At 44.7% G+C, this 22500-nt stretch overlaps 1 protein-coding gene across 2 annotated transcripts in view; it reads left to right on the top strand.

The window, feature by feature from the left end:
* The window catches only part of npas3 (neuronal PAS domain protein 3), a 240477-nt gene that overhangs the window by 133814 nt on the left and 84163 nt on the right, over positions 1-22500 (top strand). For both annotated transcript variants that reach the window (XM_076027729.1, XM_076027730.1), the window contains exon 4: positions 2461-2543. In XM_076027729.1, the coding sequence (XP_075883844.1) occupies positions 2461-2543 (83 nt within the window). The remainder of the gene's footprint in view (positions 1-2460; positions 2544-22500) is intronic.

Below are 22500 nucleotides of genomic sequence, written 5' to 3' on the forward strand. Positions count from 1 at the left end.
GTTACAAACACATGGATGGCGAAGCGCCCTGAGCATGGCTGGAGGGAGTGGCAGAAACACACACACACACACACACACACACACACACACACACACACACACACACACACACACACCTACCCCTACAATAAAAGTTGTTTACTGCAAACCCAGACAGAAGAGGAAGCTCGCACTTCCTCCTGGACTCTGACCCGTGCAGTGGAAGGTCACATGGCAAACTGTAAGATGATTGGTCGGCTTCCTCCTGATGAACTCGTTAAGACAGCCGTAGTTTGGCCAAGCCTGAACTAAACTCCTGCAATTGGAATCTGTTCCCACTTCTTGCGTCGTCACCTGCGAGCCAGTGTGCGTTTGCATGTCGGCGTTAACTGCTGCGTCCCGACTCTCGACGTTCCTCCGTCCTGCAGTTACGATGCAACTGTCGCTCAAACATCAAACACGGACGGATTCCTCTTGATTTTCTTCAGTCGGCGCGTCGAGAATTTGTTTTTCTACCAAAAAAATTTAAAAAAACCTCTTCCCTCCATCCGCCTCTTTCTCCTTTTTTTTTTTTTTTAAGTGGCACGGCCGTTTCATTACACCATTAATTGAGCCTAATTCAGCCACATTACACCCCCTCCAATACCCTCACCCCCACCACCTCAAACACAGCCCCCACCCACCAAAAAAAAAGCACAGTGTTAAAGCGTGTGTTAAAATTCTGCGTAATGAGGTCTGCAGGGAGGCGAGGGCGGAGGTTCTGAAGAGAGGAGAAAATTACCTGAGGGCACAAAATCTTTTTATTTTTTTTTCAGCTGAGCTTTACTGGCTGCCCTGCTCACCTGCCTGACAACCCAGTCTCACACTCTCACCCACTGTCCCACCGCTGGCTCCAGCACCACCCTGCAAGTCTGGGTGGAGTCGCCCTCTCCGTCCTCCAGTCCCGACTCCTCACTCGCAACGTCTCCGTCTCCTCCTTCACTTTCACCACCTCACACCGTTTCCTGCTGAGGTGCTGAACTTTGCTTCGCTCAGTGTCACTTGTTTTTGTTTTTGTTTTTTTTTTAGCTCGAGGCAAAGCACATTTATTTAATACCGCATTTTTCCCCCCCGCATGTGGTCACTCGACATTCTTTACATTAAAATGTATGAAGCAACAAACAATATTCGCACACACACACACACACATATATATATGTATATATACATATACATATCTTCTGTTATTTTACACTTTTATCGTTTCCTCCATAATTCCATGTGCGTTCATACGTAGTTTTGATGCCTTCAGTGAGAAACTGCAATGTCGACGTTCAGTTCATAGGGTGGGTCCAAACTGTTGACTGGTAGTGTTTGTATACATGTGTAATGATAATAACGATGAATTAAAAACACTCAGGGGCCCTGGAATGAGAGAATGTTGGTCGGAGTTGAGTGCTATTGTTGAATTATGGGATGTTTAGTGTTTCTGGTCCGAGTGGAAGTTGCTAACCTGGACGCTGTGGCGCTGCTGCCTCGCCCTCTCCACCTTTGTCCTCATGCTATTTTTTTTATTTTTTTTATTTATTTATTTTTTACCACTTTTGGGAAGAACAGAGAGCGAGCCAGACAGTCCGACCTGAGGGCAGATATTTTTTTCTCACATTCTCTCTGCGGCTGTTGTACCAGTTTTTTTTTTTTTTTTCTTTGAGTTTCGCCCTCAGGGGTAAAATTTTAGAAAGCTAAAAACCAATTCAGTCTTCCCTTCGTTCGGTCCTCCCTGCATCTCACTGTTTTCTTTTTTTTTGTGCTGCAGATTGTTATTAGAGACTCCAGCAGTAAACAATTGTTTTTTTTTTTTGTTGAAAAAAGACAGTAAATGAACCAAAGTGTTGTATTGCCGTCTGTTTCGCTTGCCGGCTGTTCTCTTCAAAACTCGGTCCGAGGGAATGTAGGACGGAGAGAACACGCAAGCACTGAAGTGGAGGAGCAGATCCAAATATTTGATTCATTATGCAACTATTACACTGAATTTAAAAAAAAAATATGTGGCATATGTATATACATATATATATATATGCCAATTTGTGAACACTGTGCAATACAATGTCTTTTTCACTCGTACATTTCCTGTTGCAGCAGCCAGAGACTATGTGGTGACCAGCGTCTCTCTTCTTTCTTCTAACCGTCCAGTCAACACCTAATGATGCTGATCTGTGGCGCTGATCCACACTGTTCTGCAGAGCTGACCTCACTGGTTCCTTTTGTCTTGTGCCATGTGTGTTCGTCACGCTAGGCTGTATTAACGTGTGTTTGTATGTGTGTGAGTGTGTGTGTGTGTATGTGTGTGTGTATGTGTGTTTGTACGAATGAATGAGGAAGAGCTTTGCTCGTATCAATGTGTCTGAGTCTCACGGGTCTTCTTTTGTCCTGTCCTGTGCTCCTTCTCTCTCCCTGTGTGTGTGTGTGTGTCTGTGTGTGCGTGTGTGTGTCTGTGTGCAGCTATCGGCGCCCAGCGACGAAGGGCTCCCACCGTCGTGGCCTCGGAGATCTTCGAGCCTCACCTGGGCAGCCACATTTTACAGGTAGGACCTCTTTCAAGTTCAAAAAACAAAACAAAACAAAACAAAACAACAAACCCAATCTGCACGTATGTTGTGCAATGTATTTTCAATGCAGAGACACACGCAGAGCATCAAACCACCAGAGCTATAACTTTGAGAGTAATGCATTGGATGAATGCATGTTACAAGCTATTGGCATTTTTACAACTTTATAATAGGGCTTCACCATTGGGTCAGATTCATTATCAGTTGTCTGCAAGGATTACTAGCAGATCTGTGACAATATATGTCGTCTAAAAGCTAGCCACACAAGTCGCACAAGTTATTTCATTATTTTAATGTATGACAATCTTTGGTTGTGTCACGGGCAACCAAATATTGTCTTCAGCACCAGCCGTCAAAATCAGACATGGAGACTAACAAAGATCTTTGCCTCAACGCCGACATTGTTGGAACTGCAAACCACACGACTACATTGACTCGTACTCTAGAAATATACTGACACTCTTAGGTATTACCCAGTTAGTTATTGAACCCACAATCTAAGGGCGGATACTTGAGTTCACAGTATTTCTTCCTTTGACTGACGAAGTGATGAGTGTCAGTCAGTGGGCAGAGTCTGAAACATCCTCAGAGGAGTGAAGCCCTTTTACCAAAGAAGAAAATTCCCATGTATTGTGGGCCGGGCTCTGGACAGCGCTGCCATGTTCACACATCCTCAGAGCATAATATCCAGGGCTCTAAACTGTGTTACATTTCTCCTTAAAATGAGACTTTTATTTCTTATGATTTCCCCATCTTCAGATAATTTTTCCCTCATAATGTACCTTTACATTATTAGCGCCGCAATTGCTCATAATTCACACTTGGATTTTTCACCACTTCAATTATTCCTCAACATCCAGCTGCTGCCGCGGCTAAGATGAATTATTAAATGGAATTATGAAAGTGTGATAATGACTGGGTTATCGCTGTTCGCTCCCGCGGGTGTGTGAGCGTGTGTGTCTTGTAGTTTTAATCCCTAACATGCTCCACTCCTTATCTGTTTAACATACAGCCCAAAGGCTGAGCTTTTAACATCACAGCCAGGCTGCCGCGATACCACCGCTGATAACGCCAGTTAATCTGCATGTGTGCGTTATACAACATGTGCCAGATAAGTGTGTGTCCGTTTGGCAAATCATTTTTTAAAGCCCGAGTGTTCACAAGTCTCGTTTTTAGTTGTTAAACCTAGAAGTCGGCTGTGTGCGCGTGTGCGTGTGTATGTGTGTGTGTGTGTGTGTGTGTGTGTGTGTGTGTGTGTGTGTGTGTGTGTGTGTTTACATCTGTTACACCTGATGAATTGTTATTGTCTTGAAATTCAGTCAGCCTCAGATTAAACTACAATATATTTTTTTGTCCGTTATCAAATTTGAGGAATCGGAATAAAATGTTTGTCCCAAGCAAACAATGAAATTAAAAGAAAGAGCGCAAACAAAACAGAGCCGAACTTTAATGAATCAGCTCTTGTAATTAAACCACCAGCAAATTTGGCATCAGTAAATGGATACAAACCTTTTCAAAGTCCCAAAGGTGAAAATGATCACGGAGAGACGGTGGAAACGCAAATATACACAACAGGAGCATTTGTCCATGAATCAAATGTTGACCGTCCACTTTACATCCGTTTCCATTCCTCCACTTTGTTTTTCTCCATTAACACATTAGTTTTCTTTGGCAGGTTTAGGAACAGGGGCTTTACTCAGACGCTGCCAAAGACTCAGTTAGTACTGGCTTTAAAACTCATGGTACAGGAATTTCTGTTAGAACCGAGCATTAAAGCTGACGGACAGTTTGATATTTTTTTTTTCTATTGTTTTTTTTAATGGTGCTCGTCTTCAGAGTTTAATCTTTAGGGCCTTTTTTTTTTTAAGTTAAGGGTTCAGACATCGCGTGTGCCTCTCAACATCAAGTGTTGTTCTGGAATTCTGGACCGTGCTGGTCATAAATATGAAGAAACACTTGTGTGAAAGTAGTGGGCATAGTCATTCTACTCTCTGTAGACAATAAAGAAATACAAGCTGTGAAATGAGGAGCTGACTAGTGACGTCTTCAGGTTCCGCAAAGGGATTTTTTTTAGTTGTTTTTAGTGGTATTAGTGTCAGTGTTTTCGTGAAGGTCCTACTGGGAACAAAAGGAAACAAATATGGGGAAACATTCTCCATCACATGATTGACATTTTTTGAATAATGAGGCATATTAGTATTTCAATCAATAACATTATTAAATCACAGTCAATATCACGGATCACACATACACACACACACACACACACACACACACACACACTCCAAGGTGAAAGGAGGCCCAGATTGGCCCTGTCACTTCTAATCCGACTGCTGCTTTAATCTGGCGAGGTACAGTTCTCACAGGGACTCCCTGAGGATTAACCAGGAGTTACTGGGTGTCTGGCGTGTCAACCTAAACTGTCGGAACATATTGTCACCACGCACGCACACCTAGGTGGAGCGAGGAGCAGCTTGTGAGAGCAAAACCGGATTCTGTTCCGATGCTCAGTGGCAGAAGACGTGTTGGCTGTCTTCAGTTCGGATGTCTGCAGACGAGACGCAGTGTGGGGAAAAGCTGCTGTTTCTCCTCCACTGCCGAGTCCATCACTGGCAGGAGCAAGTGAGGGAGAAGAATATCAAAGGGCGACACTCAATAGGTGGCGTTGACACGGTCACTTTGCCACTTTCCAGATCAAAGATCAGATTGTCCTGTTTACACCAACACTGAATCCAGTGTTCAGGTTCACATGATGCTGTGCACTGTGACGTTGGCCAGGTGGTACCAGGCTGGTACCTACATCCTGCTATACCTGCCAGTCAGCCAGTGTTGAAGAACTGATGTACCTGACCTGCTGCTGGTAGACGTGGCCAAGATCATCGCTGGTTGATTCAGGTCAGCGATTAGTTTGCCTGTGATCCATAACAAGCTTCTTAATGTGCCTCAGTACTTTCATCAGCATCTTAATTCTTTCTGAGTGCTGTTTATTTCTGGTATTTGACTCCACGCTCACTCACTTCCACTCCTCGCACTTTCTAAACAGGCTTGTTACTTTTTAAATGAGTATTGAGAAGAATTATTGATAACCACTTGGAGCAACTACCAAGAGCAGTGTTATTGGATTGCACAGTGGGGCATGAAAAGTCAATCCAAGGGCTCTGTCTGCAGATGCAGACGTGGTCACCAGGACATTAGCAGGGTGAAGCCACGTGCACGAGACTTTGAGGCTGGCGAGTTCATGTGGATTGTTGTCAACACGTTCATTCCACTTCATCCCATAGTCTTCAAACTATTGACATTAACAGAAGAACCTGAAGGCGTCACTAGTCAGCTCCTCGTTTCACAGCTTGTATTTCTTTCTTGTCTACAGAGAGTAGAATGACTATTGCCCACTACTTTCACACAAGTGTTTCTTCATATTTATGACCAGCACGGTCCAGAATTCCAGAACAACACTTGATGTTGAGAGGCACACGCGATGTCTGAAACCTTAACTTAAAAAAAAAAAAAAAAGGCCCTAAAGATTAAACTCTGAAGACGAGCACCATTAAAAAAAACAATAGAAAAAAAATATATCAAACTGTCCGTCAGCTTTAAATCACTCCATTGCAATGGTCTAGGTTCAGTTTTCAACATTTTACATCAAGAGTCCTCGAAACCAAATCCATATGCAGAGTTTGGGACATCAAACATTCTTTATCATTGGACATGACATTGACTTAATGTTGTCTTTCAGAAATTTAAATACACTTTAAATCAAGGGCTCACTTACACGTGTCCTCAATACACGTACATGATTCACTGTGTCTCTCTGCCCTGAACGTGTGTGTGTGTGTGTGTGTGTGTGTGTGTGTGTGTGTGTGTGTGTGTGCGTGCGCACGTGTGCAGCCTTTTCAGCGTAGGGGGACAGCCGACGTGTTGGTGGCAAATTGGCCTCATTAATCTCCCGCTTAATTGATTGTGAGAAGTTTGAGGATGACATTTTAAGAAAGCGTGGCGGACGGGGTGCGGCGTGATTGATTTGGCTAAACCGCGGCGCTAATGAATGCCAGCCAGTCACTTAGGTGGTGGAGACCAGACACTAATTTCAGAGAGATTAGGCCAGAGAGGTTGATAACGCTTAATGAAGAGAGAGAAAGAGTGCGGCAGAGACACAGGAAGAGAGAGCAGCCATTGGGCCGGATGTAAAGCTCCACGTGCCTCCTCCTGTTGGGGTCCGCTGTGCGTTTGTGCGTCTGCCTGCATGCGCTTGTCAGTGTTGTGGGAGTGAGTTAATAGTGAGCACCTGTGTGAACTTTACCATGAGTGCAGATCGTCTTCTGAAGCGATGACTCTTTTTGACCGTACTTTTCCCGTTTTATCTGGAAACGTTCCTCTGGTTTTCTTTCCGGTTGCTTAATTTGTTGTCTCGTCTTAACCGAAATTTTAAAGGTTTATTAACCTTTTTTTTTTTTTTTTTTTTTTTTTAGGATAATTTTGTCGGTTGGTTTGTACTAAACTAGGCATAAAAAATTGGGACGATTGTTGAGCACAAGAATATTGCTGCGTTCCCTTTTTGGCAAAATGAAAGCGATATTTCTAAAATTTCGACAAAGTACAATTGCGATTTGCAGGTGTTTCCACTGAATGGTGTGAACCGCATAGGCCCAAATTCTCGTAAAATCTCGTCCCACCAGATGCATGACAATTCCACTTGCTTTCGATGGCTTACGTTTGTTTGCTGTCCACAATGGTTGCTATATTTTTCTCTTTGATTACTTATAAAAAAATATCCCGTCTCCTCCTCCGTCCAATCATAACGCGCCATTTTCACTGGTCAGTGAACTGGTCACGTGACCCCGTACGTCACGTCCGCTGACACGTCAATGTGAATCAGGTGTTTCCATGACACTTTTGCCATATTGCTCTATATGGATACTTGTGAAGAACCACCTGAGGAGAGCGTCAAAACCTTACAGCCATATTTGAGAGGTTTTTCCAAGTTGAGCTGTTTCCATCACCAGTTTTTATTGCCATATTGAGGTGTTGCGCAATCCTAGGGTTGATGGAAACACATCTGCTGACATTTTCAGCGTGATTCAGAATTAAACAACACACTGCTGCTTTAAAGAAGAACACACGCAGGTTCTTCTTTGAAATGGTTGCCATCGCAGGTAAGAAAGTGTCTGCACTGAGCTCAGCTAAAAGTTCATGAGGTGTGGAACAAACCGTGGCTCCATCCTTCGAGTCCTGAAGGTCTCGAAGTTGCGGTAAGTTTAGTTGTTGCTGATCAAGCAGTATGAACGACGAGGGTTTTTTTTTTTTTTTTTTGGGGGGGGGGGGGCTTTAAAGAGAAGATTGATGTTTTTTTAAAGATGCCAGGTGGCGTTTGAAGATGAAGAGGCGGCGGACAGACGGACACTAATTAAACAGAGCGAGGAGAGCAGGGTGGTGCAGGGAAGTAAACTGCCTTGGTGTGTTTGTCAAAAGAGTGTGAACAATTAGAGAGTGATTGATGAGCAGACGCAGAGTGCACAGATTCACACTTTAGTTAAAGTCAGACAAAGAAGAGACGCAAAGAGGCAGAGCGGGAGAGCTTTTGTTTGTGTTGCAGCAGGCTGCCAGAGCACCTGGCATAATGAGTGCCCACACCTGTAGACACACACACACACACACACACGCACACACACACACACACACACGCAGAGCCTGTTTGTTTTGGGTGTGAGAATCAAACGCAGCATGAAGGGGGCGACCTGTCGATGTGCAGCTGTCGCAGCATCATTATCCAACATTAGCTCTACCGCTAGTTAGCTAGCTCGTTAGAGTCAGTGTAATGTCTGGTCAGGATGTCGCCATCTTGACGTTGAGCATATGGCAACTTCATTTTCATCTCCCTCTGTGTGCTTCTTCTCTTACTTACCTTGAGGTCCCCCAGTGATGAATTTTGAAAATTGAAAACTTTCCATCACAAAGTTTTTCTGTCTGGTTACTCGCTCTCTTAAATCTACTGCAAATCCTGTTAACCGGATTAAAAAAAGGGAAAATCACAAATCCGCCGCTTGCTTTGCTTTGAGTTTTCACTCAGAGCAGACAATGTCCAACAGTGCTGGTAAATCTACAAGATGTCTCTCTCGTCAGGTAGCGTTTTCAGTGGCCGGTGGCTAAAATAGAGGCTTTCCCTGGGCTGACCTGCCAGAGGCGGTTCAAGACTCCTCACACAGTTTGAAGGCATGGGTTTGGGTCAGTTGACATTTTATACACGTTTTTCATTACCAAAGCAAGAGTGCATTTTGCCGGCACACTTTCTGCCCGCTGCTGTGAATTTTCAGAACTGTGTGGCGCCATCCCCACATGAATGCAATTTTATAGTAATATAATATTACTCCAACAAAATAATATATTTTAGAAATAGAGACAAAGTCCTTTTTAAACAAAACCAACGTTGTTAGTTTTCTTTGAAGTGGTCAAGAGTCAAAGGGTCAAATATGTAGCAATCGATTTTTTTTCAAGAGGCATTACAGAAGCATGTACTGTATTGTCTTGGTGGTATTGGTGGAAGACCATAAGTGTCTTGAAGTTCAGACATGATGAGCTAGTGAGCCGAATCAATCCCCATGGACAAACCATTTTCCATAAAAAAGGATTTATGTTTGCATATTGTGTATTTGTTGTTCCAAACGTATTATCTGTGGGAGAGAAATTGTGTTTGTAAATTAAGGACCAAGACAGAAGCATTAGTTTATGGAAATGAGAACGCTTTAAGGGGATTTTTTTTTTCAGTACCGTAATTACAAAGTAGAAGAGAATTAGGTTCACCAAGTTTTGAAAATAAGTAATTTGGCATAAAAATCCAACTTCTTTTGAAAGTGCTTTTTAGGGTTGGAAAAAGTGAAATAAGTTCAGGACCTCAGGTTCACATGAGTCCATTGGATTGAATTTCCAAATATAATGTAACCTGTTCGTAAAGCATGTGAGTTGATTCAACGGTTTGTGTGCTGGGAGGGAGATCTCCTCTGCTTTTGTCAACAATATTAATTGATAAATCTAATTGAACCCTCGACGATTTGTCCCTGGCATTTGTTCACGATGATCTCCAGTGATGATAAAATCCAAGAGTTGAACAAAGTCTGAGTGTCGCGGAGTGGAGACCGGACGTCTGTGTCTGTTGCTGCTCTTTAGATCAAATATGGGACACGTAAGGTTGAAATGTAAAATAGATATGAAGTTTAGTAGGATTCACTTCCATGTGTGCTTTTGTCCTTTTCTGGCACTTAAAAATAAAACAATGAGGGGAAACATGTATCTTTTATAGTATTATTAGTTAAAAAAATAAAATAAAATAAAATAAATCTACTCCAGAAGACAACGGCTTACTCGGCAGGTCAGTGGTTTAAAGAAAAAAATTGAAATACTGCCCATGCAGCACTTTGTCCTGTTTGATATGGATGAAGTGTCCTTCACCTGCCGCCGCTAACCAGCCGCTCCACTTCACTCGCCCGGTAACACAGATGTGAGGCGCCGGCGCGTTGTCACCTCTATGAGAGGAAATTAAAGACGACAGGGACGGCGCGCAGGCAACGACACCGCTTCCTGTCAGCCCCGTCAATCAAACTGTCAGCCAATGAGTGTCACCGTAGGTAAGAATTAGAGTCGGAGACGTGGAGAGATGCCGGAATGACAGGACGGATCTGCTGCTCCTGCTCGGTCACGACAGTGTGACCGCGGAGGTGCTGCTGACACACGGAGCTCTGAAAGGCTCCCAGGAGACGGCAGCTGTGCGGCCGCGCTCGTTTTTTTTTTTTTTTTTTTTTTTTCCTTTTTTCTTTTTACAAATTCAACTGTTTTAATTCCTTTGACTCGTATTACCTGCTTAGCACGTTATCATTGGGTTTCAATGAAATCTCAAATCTTAATCTTCGGTAAGTGCACTAAGAGGAGAATATTCATTGCTGCGGGAGGAAAAAGTCCTTCTGCTTTTGACTGAAAGGTTCAGTGTATCAAAAGTGGAGATTTTGAAGAAGAAACAGCGACATCAAGTGGTCACATTATAGATTGGAGCGACTTTCACTCTCTGCCCCTCTCCTGAGCTTGCCAGCCAGTGAACTACGGTGGCCTGCAAGCACAAACCTGGCTACCTTGTCCACCTTCTTCTCCGTTGGTTTATTTGCGGACGCCAGTTTTCAGCCTAATTACGAATAATTGGTGGATTGTCCACACCAGGCTTCCTTAGAAATGTGGCCGCGCAAGATGGCACGGATTCGATTCACCACTTCTTCTTCTGTCTCTCATGTCAACATGAAAATTGCATCAAGGTGCGAGCTCAGCACTGCTCACTGCACCTTAACACAACTCATCAGTCATCATCCACTGGCGTAACAAATATAACTGGCCAAGAGTGGGGTATTGATAGACCTCCATGTCGCTATCGGCTAATTGTGGAACCGACACATTGGTCTGTTACTCTTCAGTGGTGACAACACGAAGACAGAAACTGTGCACTGGCACCTCTGACTGTTTCTATTACGTTGACACGAGACAATGAGTGGGAAACTTCACCGAGATGTTTCATGTTTTTTTCCATGTCTCGACAGTCAGGTGACCTTCAGGGATCCATCTGCGAAACATGTTTTATACCTACATATAAGTGAAAACTATGCAGTGGGAAGCTGTCAAACTTTTTTTTTTTTTTTTTTTTTTTAAATCATTAATATCTAAATAATGAAGCAAGTTTTGCCTTTGATACTTGATCTTTTGTCCAGTGTGAGGTTGATGGAAATATTTGTTTTTTTGGCTAAAGTGCCGTTGTTGGCAGTGGGCACAAGGAAATTGGAAAATACAGGTTTTTATTATATCTATTGAGAGTTTAAAACCATGGTTACATGCAGTCTATTGTTCGAGTATCCTCAGTGTTGAGACGTTGGAATATTAAGGCTTCTCTCGCCACTTTGGATTTAAGAGAACCATCTCCTGTTGTGTAAAAAAAAAAAACTGTGTTTTGCATTCAGGTGTCTGTTTCCACCGCTGCGGAGCAGACATATGGCTGTCTGTGACTGACAGTGTCCTTAATCTCACCTGGACATCTGGAAAAGAGACCTCTTGAATAAAAAATGTAGCCTCAACCACTCCTGGGATTTTTGAGTCAAATCCCTCCGGATGGAGGGCTGCGGTTTCCGCTCTTCTGTCTTAGGCTGTGTTTACACCGGCCTTGTTAAGTGTGGGTGAACCAAACCCCTGTTTAACCACTAATTCCAGCTGTGTGGGTTGATTTGAATGCAGTCTGAGACCCAGGGAGAGGACTAAACAACAGCACTCTGGTCTGCTTGGGAGAGTGGTTGGACAGCAAGTGAGTGAGCGCCATCATCACTGCCGCTGCCCACACACGTCACGGCAGGATGGTATTGACACGTCATTTATTGTGTTGCTTACTGGAGGAAAAGTGAGTGGAGATTATTTCAATGGCGCTTCCTCACAGAAAAGAAGTCAAGAAGCAGGCACAGTGTTCAAGATCAGTGTGATTTAGCCTGAGACGATACTGACAGTGTCCTTCAATCTCACCTGCACATCTGGATTAATAAAAATGGAGCCTGAACCTCTCATGGGATTTTCGAGTCAAATCCCTCCAGATTTTGGATTGCTCCTAAATTCCTCGTCTCAGGTTGTGTTTCTACTCTTTTGTTGTTGTTGTTGTTGTTGTTCAGCCATGCATCGTAGCATTCACCTTTTCAGTTCTTTCCTTACCGTTGGACGTGTCGACTCTTTGTAGCACAGAGGCCAGCCTGGGAATTGCAGGCTGTCGACTTTGCAGCGCTGTAGCTTGTTACACGTGTTTGGAAGTGGGGGCAAAAGGTCGTCAGTTGTGGCAAACAGAAAGTTATTGTAGTCGGGCTGCATCAGGTCCGTCCCCCCATTAGGACCTCCTCCTCTGTCTTCTGTCTCTTCTTCGCTATCTCCTCCCTGGAAACAGATGCCCTGCCGAAGTCGGATCTCTGTGTAGTCGCCCCTGCTATTCACGTTTGTTTCGCATGCCTATGTAATTGCACATCTTTTACACGTGAGATTGGTTCATCATTTATAAGCCGCCTGAGGTTTTTTTTTGTTTGAGGATGCCAAGCAAACCTGAAAAATTCACCTTTATACGTGGCGCACACCAAGACTCAACTCCACCTCAGAGAACCACCTATTTGTAAGATGAGTTATTCTGTTCTGTCTTCCCGCTCTGAAAAAAAAAGAATAAAATAAAAATGAGGTTTTCTGAAGCGCCTCGACTTTCATGTGCTGACGGGACTCCACCGCTGTTTCGCTTCGTCGGATTACATACCCCTTAACCATGAATTTTTCACACGTGCATATTCAAAAACGCACACACACACACACACACACACACACACACAAAAAAAGGCAACGTGCAAATGGCGAGCGGCTGCTTTCAGACGGGTTTCGGCAGCCGCTGCATGCGCAGATGACTCCAGAGGCCCGGCGTGACCCGGGCGGCGGCGAGACTAAAGGTCACGGCGGCGAGCGCCGGGCCTCGCATCCTGATTACGCGCAAATCCCTCCCCCTCGCCCCCCTCCCTCCATCCATCCCTGACTTCCTGTGAGGTCCGGCAGGTTCATTAGCACGGGGAATAACTGCTGAGCGACAGGCGGGGGAGGGGGGGGGGGGGGGGTCTGAACCAATAAACGATGCATCCAGAGTGCGAAGGAGGAGGAGCGGAGGGGAAAAAAGGGAAAAGGACGAGTGCAGAGTCTTATTATTTATGCAGTCAATAGGCCAAGGCTTGTCTGCATCTCTAATTGTTTGATTTTATAGGCGGAAAGGGCTCTTTAAACAAACACGCTCTTATGCTAATGGAGTCACTGTGGTGCCCTCCTGACAGCAGTGAGGGGGGACGCTGGGATTATGGGAGGCGCTGGCTTTTTCTTTTTTTTTTTCCCCCCTTTCTCCCCTTTTTTTTCCTTGATGGAGGAGGTTTAGTCCGAAGCTGAATATCATTTGGATAATTAAAAATGACAGAGTAAATGGTACACGTACGCAGACACAGGCCAAGCGGTTTTGTCCTGACAGGTGGAGGCGGGCGAGGGAGGGAGGAGGGAGGAGGGAGGAGGTTAGCCCTGATTGCTGTCAATCACGCGGTCCGGTGGGAAGAGCGCGGAGGCAGGCGGATGGCGGTGAACTCTGACCTTCTCCCAGGCCGACGTAATGCCGATGTGAGAGAGGGAGGGAGTTAACAACCTTGAGAGACGGACTGAATTTCAACGGGCTTGGGGAAAGTGGTGGTGGTTGGGGGTGAAGAGAGAGAGAGAGAGAGAGAGAGAGAGAGAGAGACAGAGGAAATGGAGGGTGAACGAGGTCAGACAGAGACCAGAGGAGGCAGGTGTCAATATTAAAACCTTTTCATACAATTATTTTATCTTGTCTAAGTTCTCATCACGTGTGAGCGAACATCAATCATATCCTGCTCCCGGGAATATCACTGCCATCCCATTTTAATACACTGTCTTGACAAGGTGCTATTAAGAAGAACACTGTATTACACCGCTTTAATATCCACAATAGAAATCTGATCACATTGTCAAATCTGCTTTTCAAACAGCGTACACTGTATGTTCCTATTTAATCTGCCTGTTTGTCGTCTATTCAAGCAACAAGAGAATCTGTGTTTAAATAACCCAACATGACTCCAGTGGGGCTGTCAAACAATTATTGATTGATGCACAACTAAGCTCGAAATTTTCTAGTTAACTGCAATTAATCACGCTTTAATTTTTTTTTTTTCATTTTACCTTTTTATCTCCATATTTATGTAAACCAACTCTTACCCTGGTGTCTCAAATGGGAACCAAATGAAACTATTTCCGTTTTGATATTTTCCATTGTTATTTCTTTCTTAACGGTGCATCCAGACCCATTCATTACATTTGCGATATGTTGAACAAAGTTGAACGAAACATAACATGACTCCTGTCACGAATCCCAATGTGTCAGAAAGTCAAAAACACTTCTCTGTTTACCAATAAACACAAAGAACCACCAGAAAGGTTAAAAACTGTATTTCCGTCCTAAGATGAGTCAAGCATCGGATGCCGTCTGCTCCAAAATATGAGAGTGAAAGTTGCAATTTGGGCCTGGCAGCAGCGCACCAGCCTGTCTGTGTGTCACTGGCGCCTTCATTCAGCAGCCTGAGCAGGGAGAAAACCAGCAGGACTTCAGTCACCACTGGTGTAGGTCACAACATCAGTGTGGTGGAGAACTGCAGGAGCATCGTGGCTGAAATACACCTCATCAGCTGATTTTAAGAAAAATAAAACGCACAAAAGTCCAACAATAAACAATGAGCGACACTGAGACGGAAGGGAAATGTCAGCGTGGCGATGAAAACGACACGCTTGGCGTCCCATGTAAACAGACCTGATGTGGACACGCGTGACGGAGTGGAGCGTCTGACAGAAAACAGATTGGAAATGACAGTGTGTGTGTGTGTGTGTGTGTGTGTGTGTGTGTGTGAGAGACTAAAGGGAAGACATGATCACTAGAATGACAAAGTGACAATCGAACAAATGGCATCAATGAGAAGATGAGATTCTGTCCCACTGTTGCTCTCTCTCTCTCTGTGTCTCTGTGTGTGTGTGTGTGTGTGCGTGCGTGCGTGCACGTTGCTAAAGCTGATGCTGAGCAGCGGAGGAAGGGATGACGACGGGCGAGTGAAAGCCTCCCTCCTCTACTTGAGGCGGGATAGACGGACACCTCAACCCCCGTCAAATTAATCTGCTCTCTTACACACACACGCTCGTCCGTGCTGAAAGAGGATTCCGCTGAATAATTTCATTATAAGGTTGCGAGCGTGTGGATTAATGGTTTTACAGTCGACGGAGACGGCCGAGGATTTTCTCCATTTCTTCTTCTGTCGCTCGCTGAGATGCTCTTATTTTTCCGTTGCTCTTATTTTTTCGTTGCTCTTTCCACTTCCTTTCACCGTTTTTCTTATTGTTGTTTTTTTTTTCTTTGTTTTCCTCGGGTTTGTTCTCACACTATGCAGCTCAGACACAGACACAGACTGTGAAACGTGCTGTGTAAGTGTGTACCACCCGTCTGGAAAGGTGTGTTTAATGGTGTAACACTGTTCCTAGTGTGTGTGTGTGTGTGTGTGTGTGTGTCTAGAGCTACACTGCCACAGAGAAATGTTCTCAAATCAAAGAGGAAACACCTCCATGATTTTGGCTCCACCCCCCCACCCCCCCACACCCCCACACACACCCTCCATCAATCCCAGATGTTGTCGTCCCCCCCCTCCTCTATTGTCCATGTATTGTCTCTCGTTTTATTCTCTCAAGAAAAATTGTGTGTCTGCGCGCGCACATGTGCGAGTGCTTGCGAGCTCAGGCTTTAGGAAGACAGCAGCAGCAGCAGCAGCTGGTGAGGGCAGGTCCCAGAGGGATTGTGGGTAGTGAGGGGAAGGTTATGGCTCCTCTCCCAAAACTGATCTGTTGCCTCCTCTGCGTTTATGATTAAGTGTGTGTGTGTGTGTGTGTGTGTGTGTGTGTGTTTGTTAGGACTGAGGTTTGATTTTCACTACAGCTTGGTTGGCACTGCTCTGGTCTCCTCTGCTCTGGTTGGTGGACTGATGCAGTTTGGTTTTAAATGCTGATTTAATTCAATTCCAGTCAAGTGTGATTTTGTTCATTTGTAAGTTCAGTTCTAGTCCGTCCGTCCGTCCGTCAGCTTCCTCTGCTCTGTCGGGAGTCAGGTCACAGTGGCAGCTGTCTGGCAGGGGTGCCCTGACTTCCCTCTCTCCAGGCACTTCATCCAGCTCTTCCAGGAGCATCCCGAGGCGTTCCCGGGCCAGCTGAAAGACACAGTCACTCCAGCGTATCCTGGCTCTTCTCATGGGCCTCCTCCCAGTGGGACATGCCTTCTCCAGGGGGCATCTGAAACAGCTTAGCTGGCTCCTCTTGATGTGGAGGAGCAGCAGACCTACTCCGAGCTGGTCCTGGGTGTCGGAGCTTCTCATCCTCTCTCTAAGGATACACTCATCATCAACTGCTTGTGTCAGAGATCTCGTCCTTGCGGTCAGAGGCCAAAGTTCAAGACCACGGGGTTAGGGGCAGAGTACAGACGGTCTGGAAAATCGAGACCTTTGCCTTTTGTGGTTTATTTGCTAGAGCAGGTTGTGCAATGATTGAAGTGTCAGCGGTTCAAGGCGCAGCTCCAACTGTCCTCTTGTCAAAGTGTCCTTGGGCAAGACATTGAACCCTAAGTTGCTCCCAATGGGCTGCACCTGGCAGCGCCTTGCATGGCAGCAGATGCCCACTGGTGTATGAGTGTGTGCACTCTTGAGATTGCCTGGACACTCTTCTACCCTGCCGTTGTCTGTGATGAGGTGACGGGCTGGGGTGGGCTGCTTATAAGTCTTTCGCTATCTCAAGTCTCAGGCCAAATCTCAGTGGACCCGGCCTTCTTCTGGGATACTCAGGTAAAGAAAGGGGATGAGTGACCAATAATCACATTGGTTAGCTGCAACCGCCAGAGGAGGTGGAGGAGGAGGAGGAGGAGGAGGAGGAGGCCAGACCCAAAACATACGTTTAAGTTCTGTTGGGAGCATCTTCAACTCCCACCACTAGATGAACTTCACCCAGATCCCAGGAGAGACAGGCCACATTGAGTCCCAGTGGCCATGTTGTCCACCTCCACCATCAATGCAGCCATTCGGAGTGGTGGCTGAAAGGTCGCTGGTGAGCCCCAGCAGGCATATCCTCTGTTGGTTGGTTTGTAGGCTTGACAGTGGCACAAGGACTGGCGGTGTGAGTGCTCTTTGGTTGTCGTGGGGCTGACTTGGCTGACATGCCTCTACAACATCCTGGGGTGGTCCTGGACACTGCCTTTGGGCTGGGTGACCAAGGTGGTGGACCCTCTTTATAAGAAGCGGGACCGAGGGTTGTACTCCGACTGTGGACTTGGCCGATAAAGGCCGTGCTTCTAGACTGGATGGAGGTGTCTTGCTCTCCTCTCTTCGCTTCTTGTCATGAGACGGCATGTTGAGTTTTGCTACTTCTCGCTGAAGACGCGCAGCGATGTGAGTCACACGACGCTGCCTGGGACAAGTGCGACAGTTCAACTCAGCACAAAACGCAAGCAAATTTATTGACAGTTTAGTTTTTTTATTCTATTTTTTTTTATGGTTGTCTTGTTTAAGCGGCCAAAGTGTGTCGATGGTCAAACAGAAGACAGACAATAGGAGGAGGTGCACAATCCTTGCAGCACTTTCCTGTGTTTGTTTTTTTCCCCTCTATTAAGCATCAGTTGTGTTGGCTTTGCGACGGATTGGTGCTCTCCTGCTGCTGCAGTCTCTGCAGGCACACAAACACCTTGAGTAGTCGAGGCGTCGAATCCTGGCTGTAAAGCAAGTCTCTTTATGTTTTTACCTTAAGAGTTAGCATGTCAGACCTCTCACTCTGCCGCCGTCGCCGCTGCGGGCGTTTGTTTTCCACTCCAGTACGTGCCTGAGCACTAAATCAGCCAGTTAGAGAGGAGAGCTTGAAGAGTGAAGCGGCTTCCATGCAGCTCTTGTATCTGTGGCTCCTGTATTGATGGCACACCCTCAGTTATACCTGTGATTTTGTGCATGCACGTGCATTTCAACCTGCTTGTGTATGTAATCTGTACGCCGGTGAGCATCAAACTCTGTTTTTTTTTCGACGCAGACACACATTGATACAAATGGAAATAACATCACAGCGGCAGGTGAGGCTAAAATCGAAACGCAGGGGGGGGGGGGGGGGGGGGGGGGTGTTTGATCTGAGTTCCTGTTCCAAAAAGAACGGAGGGGAAATATAACGACCCCGAGTCATCTTAATGGCATCTAGGCAGGTAGAAGAAGAAGTAAATCGTTTTCAATCTCTGATTACTTTATCTTTGGCAAATTGTGGAGAGAAATTGTCAGTGGGGAGGAGCGAGACAGGTCTGTAGTTTCGCTGCTGGTTTATGGATTCATGTCTCCAGCCTACACAGAGAATCGCACTAAAAAAAAAAAATCTCAATACGAGTTCATTTTTCTGCCTGGACATTATATCTACGTAAGAGGAAGACACCCGACGATGAATATCTGAGTGCTCTGATGTTTATTTGGCAAATTGAAGAGCTAACTTGATGAGTTGGAAAGCTTCAAACTGATCAGAGAAGCAGGGTAATAATATGATGCTGCTGCGTGTCGTAGGACTATAATAAAAAAAAAAAAGAGTGAATGTTATTTTAGAGGGGCTAATTTAAAATACATAAATTATCTTTCCCAGATGTCCAGATATGCAAAAAAAAAAAACAACAACAACAATTAGAAACCAGATAAAACTGAAATTGCGAATCCACTGGAAGTTGTCTCCATTGAGCTGTGAACCATTTTAAATCAGACACAATCAGACAAAACACTGCAAACTGCTGCTTCTGTTTTAGACACACGGCGTCGCAGCAGCTCTTAAAAATGTTTCGCGACAGGTAGGAAACATCAAGACTCACAAGGCCAGCAGCGTCTTGAGGAGGGACGCTGTTGTTTTTCGTTAAGAAATATATTTCAGATAATCAGCAGCCTGTTGTGGCTCCACGATGGCATCATTTGTTGAGATGGACAACATTTTACTCTGTTTTTCACAACTGCTTCTCGTTTGGCCTCTAGATATGTAAGTAGCAATCTCCGCTTGCTCCATCCGGGATGTCACAAAAGGCACAGGTGTGTGTGTCCCAGGCCTGTGACGACGACATCGTTTTTTTTTTTTTTTCAAAATGGGTGAAATAAGGGAGCCTCAACTTTTCCCGTCTAAATGCATGAATCAGTTTTCATCCTCTGAAGTGTCCATTGACCTTCCTTCTCCCTGTGAACATGACAAATATTTAAAATAGATGTCAGGCCTTGGACCGCCTCCTCTGGTGTGTGTGTGTGTGTGCGCGTATGTGTGTGTGTGTGTGTGTGTTTCAGTGGCTGATTGCTTCGCCGCCCATTGCTGGAAAACCAAAGCTTTCTTTTCTCCTGCCATCACTCTCCATTGTTGTTGCTCTCTCTCTTTTCCGACAAACCTCCCCACTTCATTTCCTTCACTCTCGCCCCCCCACTCCCCCCACCCCCCTCTCTTTGCCCCTCTCTTCCCGACAGCCACTAATAATAACGCATGAAGGCAGTCACGCCAAATGAAGACAAATGCCGTCCACTGCTTTGGAATCATAATCTCTCCCTCTTTTGTCCCCTCTGTGTGCTCTCTCGCCCCCCCTGTCTTTGCCCTCGCTCTTGTACTCCACCCTCTGTTCTCTCTATCTTCATCTCTCAGCCGGCCTGTAGAGTGGGATGTCTCTATATAAACCTCACAATGTGATCATGTACCTTCCACTCGTTGCAAAACGAAACGAAAAAGGAGGCCGTTGTTATTGGAAAGATATTTTCATACAACTAGAAGGGCACTGCAGTCAATTAATTATAATTATTATTATTATTATCATTATTATTATTATTATTATTATTATTATTATTACAATAAAAAAAAATCAAATATACTTAGTGGGCCTTTAGGTAGCCTGAAGTATTTGAAACCTACATCAGATAGGCAGGGCTCCCTAAAGTCAGTATTTTCTTTTGACAACACTTCAGTAATAATTATTTTCAATATCTCACGACACTGCGTTTCACTAGGAAATTGAAAAAGAGATGAGTTTGAGTAGGTGCACACATCAGCCAGAAATTACCACAAGAACAAAGGTAAAATGACAACACCAGTCAAGCTGATCACAATCAGGGGCGTGTGGACCAATCTGCACTTTGGTCGCAAACGATGCTTTGTACAAAACTGTGTCAGTTGTGTCAAAAATGATGACGATTGCGATCGCGAGTTTCCCCTCCCCCAGTGAAGCTGGGTATTACCAGTTTGATGAAACACATAAGATTTTGGTCGCAATCAGGGTTCTTCATCGTAATTCAAAACAGTCACGCTGTCTTGTGGTGATCGTGTTCTTAACAAACACAAATGGATTTTTGGAAACCGTGCGGTCCACAATCCACGAGATTATAATTGATAGAATTTCCATCTTCAGCTCAGATGATTGACCAGCTGCCTCGTTGGTGACCTGGCTAGCCTCACTTCTAGTGGTTTTCTAGATGATCAGAAATTCTAATTCTTTTTCCTACTTAGAAAACTGGGAGGAAGAAAATAAATTCTAAAAAAAAAAAAACAATAAAGGAAACCAAAGCTACACATGGTTAGCTGGTTCTTCGAAGGGAGGGGGGGTATTTTAACTGAAAACACTTCCATGTGGAAGAGTTGGGATTAAACCAAACCACTTAGCAGAACTAATGATCGCTTGCATGCGTTTAGTGGGTGATGAATTACGGCAGTGGCAACTCCCAACCGTTTCATCCCCCGTCTTAAACCAGGTCCCCCCCCCCCCCCCCACGTGTGCTACCACCGCAAAGTTGTTTCCACCACTGCAGATTAGCAAATTCACGGCTGAGCGCTAATGCTGACGCCGTAACTGCAGGGATAATTGATTAAATGAGCATTGTAATTACATTTTCTCTTCCTGCTACTGAAGTTCTTATCAGTGTATCTTTTATCATTACGTTAATCAGGGACCAGGATGCGATCGCTTAGAGACGACCCACTGAGTATGTGTGCTTGGGTGTTTTGTTGTAGTTTTTATATATATATATATATTTGATTTTTTTTAAAAGGTCTGGCCTGTGAATGTTTTCTCCTGAAATCTTTTTTAGCCATCACTATGAAAGCCATTTTCCCCACTACAAGCTACTGCTGAAAGGATGCGGTTCACCTTGACTGGCAAAATTGTCGATGTGAACAAAACACAATTTCTAATGTGTAATTTCTAGCCGCAACCTTTTAACAACACAAAAAGACAAATAAACCTCTCCCAAGGTTTTTGTCCCTATTTGTCCATGTGTGAGCAAACTGAAAGGGATTTCTAGCGAAGCTCAAGAGACACTCCCAGTGTGCTGCTTCCATTTTCCTCTGAAAGACGCTGAAATCTTAAAATGGAACCACTTGGGGTCGCTGTGCCTTCTTCAGGATCTCCAAATGTTACACACTTAAAGCTACGTTTCAGTGTCGCCTCTCTCGCCTCGACTTACCTCTTGTCAGACATCCAAAATTAGCACTGCTTTGTTGCAAAGTTGATCCCATGTGCTCGCTACCGGCGCCAGTCTGCTATACTTACGATGCAGTTTCCTTTTCTCTGTCTGTCACGTATCTGTGTAGTATCTGCAGTGTGTGTGCGTGCTCACTCTCAAAATATCGCGCACTTTCACCTCAAAAGCTAGCCTTCCAAAAACATGTCGGCTAAAGTGTCAGTATTAGTAGACGTGTCGTTGTGTTATGGTCACTGGTTTGTCATTTTAGTTGCGTTTTCAAGAATTTCTCTTGTGGTTGTTGTTTTCTTCTTCTCCATCAGAGAAAAAAAAATCCAAAATGTAGCTATTGTAAAGTTTTATATTGCGGTTGTGTTTTTTTTTTCGGTCCGCTGTCGAGCAGCAGCTGATTAGCATACAGCTGGTTAGCACACAGCTTTGTGGTACAGTTGTGTTTTGGACAACTGTCACTGTGTTTTCATTGTCTAAATCTTCATCCAGTATCAATCACTAGCATGTTGACCACGTGTCATCTTTCAACTGACACCTCCAAACCAGCATATATGCCTACCAGAGGCACTGCACCACTGCAATACTAAAGTATCACATGATGTATTGATACTTGAATCAGACTGGTGCATGCTGTTGGTGCAAAAAAAAAAAACAAAAGAAAACACAACAATCTCCTGAACTGCTTGGAGGATTTGGAGCAACTCATTTAAACAACAGTGACCTCTTCCTGTGAAAAATCAGCCAGTCACTGGCCCAATTCATCTTCTGTTCATTCTATGTGTGTGTGTGTGTGTGTGTGTGTGTGTGTGTGTGTGTGTGTGTGT

The sequence above is a fragment of the Nelusetta ayraudi genome, unplaced genomic scaffold (assembly GCF_046127955.1).
Source record: "Nelusetta ayraudi isolate G7.1 ecotype Tasmania unplaced genomic scaffold, CSIRO-AGI_Nayr_v1 ptg000021l, whole genome shotgun sequence".
In the NCBI taxonomy this organism is placed as follows: Eukaryota; Metazoa; Chordata; class Actinopteri; order Tetraodontiformes; family Monacanthidae; genus Nelusetta; species Nelusetta ayraudi.